The sequence below is a fragment of the Leptosomus discolor genome, chromosome 9, assembly GCF_034619465.1.
Source record: "Leptosomus discolor isolate bLepDis1 chromosome 9, bLepDis1.hap2, whole genome shotgun sequence".
NCBI lineage: Eukaryota > Metazoa > Chordata > Aves > Leptosomiformes > Leptosomidae > Leptosomus > Leptosomus discolor.
The window spans coordinates 11,838,690-11,844,799 of record NC_141399.1 but is presented as its reverse complement, the minus strand read 5'-3'; the positions used below and the strand labels follow the sequence as shown (position 1 = coordinate 11,844,799).

Here is a 6,110-nt window from a genome sequence, read left to right as displayed (position 1 = left end):
GGCACCGGCAGCCTGCGACCCCCCCCCCCCACTGCGGTGGTAGCCACCGCCCCCCACCCCGCCCCCGTCGGAGGGGAAGGGGCAGGGCCATGAAGTCTCGCGGGAGAGCGCGGGAGGCGGTTTGAAAGATGGCGGATGAGGTGGACCAGGTAAGCGGTTCCCTGCTTCCCTCAGGGCGGGCGGCAGCGGCAGGGCCCGCGCTCCCGCCTTCCGCTCTCGGGCCTGGGGAAGCCTCCGCGAGTGGAGGGGCCTGAGATGGAGGCAGGCTTTCTGCTTCGCGGCTGGGGCTGGGTGTACCTCCCGGCAGAGGCCCCCCCCGCTTGGGCAGCCTTCGTGAGGCGCAGCCCCCCGCGGGGGAGCGCTGTCTGTGTGAAATGAGACTGCTACACGGCCTCGGCCCCTGCGCTGCCGCCGGCGTCGTCAGGAGTGCGGGCGAGGCTCCTTCGGGCCTGTTTCCCCTAGGAACTGCTGGGGGGGCGGGGGGGAATGGAGGAAAGCTACTGAGGAAAATACCCTTGGCTCTGCCTCACTGTGAAGGAAATAAGTAGCGTGCTGCGGGATATGCACAAAGGTGTTCACACATTTTAGCTGTGATCCTGAAAGTATGCCTTTGACACAGGAAAAAAAGCCTGGTGTGCGTTCATGTTTCTAACCTGCTTTGAGGCCTGACATGACTGCTGTGTCTTGGGCTAGGCCTCAAGGAGAGCTGTGTGTTTAGGGCAGAGTGTTACCCAGCCAACTGATGTGTGCTGGCAATAATGCCTCTGTGTGTTTATTTTTTCTACCCCGTGGTACGGGCGTGCTGGTTTGTGCAGAGTAGGCTTTCTGCGGCACTATGGCCAGTGGTTGCTGGTAAGGACTATAGTTTATACAACGCTATGTGTGAGGCATGATTTGCTGCAAACTAAACTGAAGTCTCTTAACTCGTTTTGCTTAGGCTGGTGAATATCTGTAGAGCGGTAATATCAGCTGCAGTCAGATTGAACAGAGTGTGAAGGGATGATTTGGAATATTCACATCTACATTCTTGCCTGTTTGTTTTCTGTATGTCACAAACACTGAGGAATGGAAAAGCTCACAGGCTTCTTTGCTACAAGTAACTTTTTTAATTTTATTTTTTTAGCAACAAACAACAAATACTGTAGAGGAGCCACTTGATCTCATCAGACTCAGTCTAGATGAGCGAATCTATGTCAAAATGAGGAATGACAGAGAGCTTAGAGGCAGACTACATGTAAGTAAAACTTTCAGAACACTACTAAGCTTATTCGCTTAAGCGCTGGGCAGCCTTTTCTTCATGTACAACAGTATTACACAAGCTTGTCTGTAATATTCCATTGATTGTTTAAAAAGATAATTTAAAAACACAAATAATTGTATCTCATGGTTAAAAGAATGGAAATGGTTAAAGAAGGTAGGTTAAAGGTCATCATAGTAGCAACGGGCCGAACCCTTTCTCTTATCAGAAGTGTAATGCGATCCTAGAAAAACCTAGTTTGTTCTGTACTCCCGTTGCTATTAACTGCTTTTCTAGAGAGTCAAGGGATGTATTTTGGTTTTCTTGTCTCTTCAGTGATACTGAGCACTTTGTTCCACAGCTTTTGGCATCTGTTTCTGTGAAATAACCAATAGTGCTGCAGGCCTCTTCTTGTGAAGTACCCTGAGGTCTCTTTAAGACTGAATTAAGAATGAGATTATCAGTATCAAACAAGTATCTCTTAAGGTACACCCTGTGAGGATGTGATGGGATATATACTCAGCTGGATTCTCTGCAAATCTTATTTGTCTAAGTGCTTTCTTCTGAGAGTGATACATCTCTTAATGAGACAGATTTTTGCTTCCTATTAAGTCAGTCATCCTTCGTGAGTACTGTACGGTGTTGGGGAAGAGAACAGTTTGCCCCATGTGTTAACTGGGCATCAACGCCTTTGAGAACACACAGATGAGGAGAGATCCATGAGGCATGTGTGGCTTGCAACATGCTTTTGTAAGTTTTTTTGAACATATGTTTATTTTAAACTTGTGTAGCATTGTACGAATTACAGCTTTCATATCCTTTAAGCTGGCCCTAGGCAATCAATTCCAGGAGGCTGGACTGGCAGCAGAGAATGTGTAGCTGGTTCAATGCTAATAAAGTGTGTCTGTCTCTGAGTTCTTGTATGTCTTCTTCTCACTAAATGCTTCAGAGCTGTTTCCCGAAAGAACATTTCAGTAAATATTAAAAAATCTTGCTAAAACTCTCATTTTAATAAACTGATGTTTGAATTTTGGAAGAATTAATAAAGCAACTTCATTCCTACAGGCATATGATCAGCACTTAAATATGATTTTGGGTGATGTGGAAGAAACTGTAACTACAATAGAGATTGATGAAGAAACCTATGAAGAGATTTATAAAGTAAGGACTTGCTGTATTTATCCCCATAGAAAACTTTTTTAAAACTAAAGTATGTTATATTGTTGAAGTAGTTTATTTCTGTCTACCTTTTGAACTAAGATCTCACAGAATGTTTGGGCAAATTGTTATGAAAGTGCAAACGATATCCAAAGACTTGGTGTTGTATTGATCTCTTCAGCATGCCAGAACTTTGTACGTTTAAGCTTGTATTTTTTGAAGTTGTTTCTACTGTTTTCTTATGATGGAATTTGGTCATATGTTTAGCGGATATGTTTTGTAAACTACATTTTTGTAAATGTAAACTTTTCTTTCCTTCTTCATAGTCTACCAAAAGGAATATTCCGATGCTCTTTGTCAGAGGTGACGGCGTTGTGCTTGTAGCTCCCCCGTTGAGGGTTGGTTGAAGCAACAAAGGATTTAATCTTGTTGGAAAGTTTCAGGCTTTTGGACAATGGTTCGTGTTTCGATCATGTCTCTCAAAATTCTGTACATGTTTTTTGTAGGATGTTTTTTGTGTTCTTTTGGGAATGGGAGGGAAGGGGAATCAGTTTGTCTTACAGAAAGCACATGTGGTCAATTGAAGTAGTGTGAATGCAACCTAATTTTCTCAGAATTAATGTAACTGCTGTAAATTGGCTGTCTTGTCACATCAGTAAAAGAATCTTTCATTTTTTCAATCTTGGTGATAGTGCTGTCTTAATTTTTTGTTTTAAATAAATTTGGTTTATCTTTCAGATTTGACTTGTCATGTTTTTATGTTGAAGACATTCTTATGTTCTTCTATAGAGCTAGTGCCATATTAGGTTGTAGTATGTAGCCTCACTTTCTGAGAAAATAGTAACTTTTGTGTGTGTTGTGTTAGTTTCCATCCTTATTAATACCTGAGTCTTGCAGAATGATGGGGGGGGCAATACTACATGAATCTACGGTGCTGTAATTTATGGCTTTTCTGTGTTCAAATTCTGGATGCATATCTTTGTAGCAGGGAAATAGTATATATATACGTCTTCCACTTAAGATATGTAAAGGAAATGGGCTCCTTTGCAATGTTTTCAGATGTATGTATTGTGGCTTTAACAGAGCTATGGTTTGCAAGGCCGTAAGTAGATTCTAAGATTGTTGCCTCTCATGCTGTTGAGTTGCCTGCTGCACGCATTCATTTCCCACTGTCTCTAGCCTTAGTTCTTTGAATACATAAAATTCTGCTGAATGCTTAAGATGCTCTTAGCTACCTGCAGTGAAGGTGTGCTAGAACCCTGAACAAAGCTCTTTTTTTTAATATATACTTTCTCAGGCCCATCTTGTTTGCAATTAATTCTCCTTGAATGAAAAAAAAAAAGGGCACTTATGCTATGAAATGTTTTAATAAGTATATGTGAAAGTCATATGAGAGGTGTAGGTCTACACCGGGACATTCCATACAGAGGTTGACTTGTGACTTAATAAACTCAATTAGTCTAGGTTCTTAGGCATGCTCTGTAGGGTTAGCAAAAGCAGCTTGCTCTGGCACTTTCTCCTACAGTTAAAATCTTCATAGCTTATGTCCATAGCTTGTGACAGTGGTGGGGAATGCAAGGTCTACCTTGGTAAGCTCCAAGCCAGATTCCTCTTAAAGGAGTACTAATTTTTGTGACAATAAAATATTATGGCAGTAAATAGTATTTGGCAGTTTAAAAAAAAAAAAAAGCTCAGAAGATGAATGATGAGTGCATACTTCATGCTCTTTGAAATAAGGAAAGCAGGGACCGATACAAGCTCCGGTCTGTCTTCTAGGTGACGTCTATACTCTGTTCTTGTGCAATGTCTTCTGGCATGAGGACAGTAGGAGTGATAACTGAAGCTGAAATAGTGGGGCTATTGCTGAGAATTAGTGTGTTAGTAGCAATTATAGTCTTAAATTTTTAATCACGTGGAGACTCGCTACCATATTCCTTGCACTTCATTCTGGAAAGGACAAATCTCTCACTTGTACACACATGCAAGAATTTGTTATCATAAACCTGTGTACAATGCTGTTTCCCCTGTATGCAAATGAAAGAAGAAAGCATCTGTACAACTTACTAATATAACATTATTTGAATGAAGGACAGGTGTGCAGTGGCTTTGTAGCATACTTCCCTCACTATACCATTATTGCTTGAAGTTGGGCTGGGCTGGGATGAAAGCAATTTTCCATGATTCCCATCTCATCCGTTCCTAGCGTGCTGTCTCTGCAAGTTAACTCAGCAAGCACCAACTCCTATTCCATGTGTACACAACCCTTGATGTTGGAAGAAAGCTAGTGATGCTACAACTGTTCCCCTTCCGGAAGGGGTAGAAGGATGACTGCATCGAGATCCTTTTTAGTCTATTATCGTACTTCCGACTACTCTAGGACGCCAAAGGAAATGCTTAGGGAGAGAGATGAAGAATAGGTGAACACAGTGATAGTCCTCCAGTTCCCAGGGATGTGAACATCTGGCAGAGAGTGTTTCACAGAGCCTGAGGGATTTGTCTTCCATTAATTAGTCTACATCATTTTAGGACTGGTAAGCCCCTTGCTGTGTATCATTATGGTATGTCAGAGGGTGAGCACATATTCTCTGAAAAAATACTTCTGGTTTTGGCTTTGTCTAGTTTGGGCTTGGTTTTGAACTTGCCTGTCACTTTCATATGTGTGACAAAGTTGGCTCAGTGGTCTTCAGAGATAGCAGAGTATACATTTATCTTTCCATCTCTTCTACTTCTAATTGTCCTTCAGTTTTCTCTTTTCCAGGTTGCAAAGAGATTTTCTAATGAATCATTTCTGATGAAAGCCGCTCCATTCCTTTTTTTACTATGATTTTTGTATGGGAGGGCTAACATGATGCACAAAGTGTTGGCACATCAGGAACTTCTGCCTTGATAAATTTTAGAATGAATATCTGTTAATAACACTTGTTAGGTTCTTAGAGGGTGGTGTTAGAGATGTGAGGTCTACGTTTCATTTGCTTGAGCCATACTTGCCAGCATAACACATTTTAACACATTTATCTGTGTCTGGTATTTCTGTATTGCGGAGTATGAGCACCGTTGAAGAAGGCCAGCTCACCTGGATCCCTGTAGAACTCTTTTAAAAATTTTCTCATTTGTCACCTTCTCCTTCTTTTGAAGTTTTAAGTGAGAGACTATGCATGCTGGTTGCTAGCTCAATTACTGTCGAATTGATTTCTTGGGTATTTACTGTCATTATAAGTGACAAACATTTCAGTTTATTTCAAGTCACCAAGTTGCTGAAATGTCTGGTAGCATCTTTTACTGACCTCCAATTTGAAATGAGCTCTCCAGAGTGGGAGCCAGTCTAAGCTCCTCTATGATGAATGGGTATTAAAAGAAAATACATTTTAAAAGCTTTTCTTCAGTCTTGTCTCTTTCGTGTTCTTTCAATTCTTCGATCATCTGTTAAGCTAAGCAGTTTGTCAAGATTCCTGCTTCTGTTGTGTTTGAAAAAGAATTTATCCTTAATTTTCCTTGAATAACTTCTCAAATGCCTTTTCATATTGTCTTATGTTTTTAGCATGCCAGTATTTTTAATATTACTCAGCTTCTTGAAGCTTGTCTTCTATTTCTAGTAGCTTTTTATAGACAGTAGTAGCCTTCCTGGTAGCCTTCTGATAGGTTTTATCCTTTGGACATTATCTTTTTGATAGGTGGCAGAGTAATTTCTCAATTTATTGTCTATAAAGAATTTCTG

General features: G+C 41.1%; 1 protein-coding gene across 1 annotated transcript; it reads left to right on the top strand.

Moving 5' to 3' along the window:
• The first annotated feature begins 111 nt into the window (after positions 1-111).
• Positions 112-3,132, top strand: LSM3 (LSM3 homolog, U6 small nuclear RNA and mRNA degradation associated). Its single transcript, XM_086470272.1, has 4 exons — positions 112-149; positions 1,124-1,234; positions 2,303-2,398; positions 2,722-3,132. The coding sequence occupies exons 1-4, from the start codon at positions 129-131 to the stop codon at positions 2,800-2,802; spliced, it is 309 nt and encodes a 102-aa protein (XP_086326398.1). The 5' UTR covers positions 112-128; the 3' UTR covers positions 2,803-3,132.
• The last annotated feature ends 2,978 nt before the right edge of the window (positions 3,133-6,110 follow it).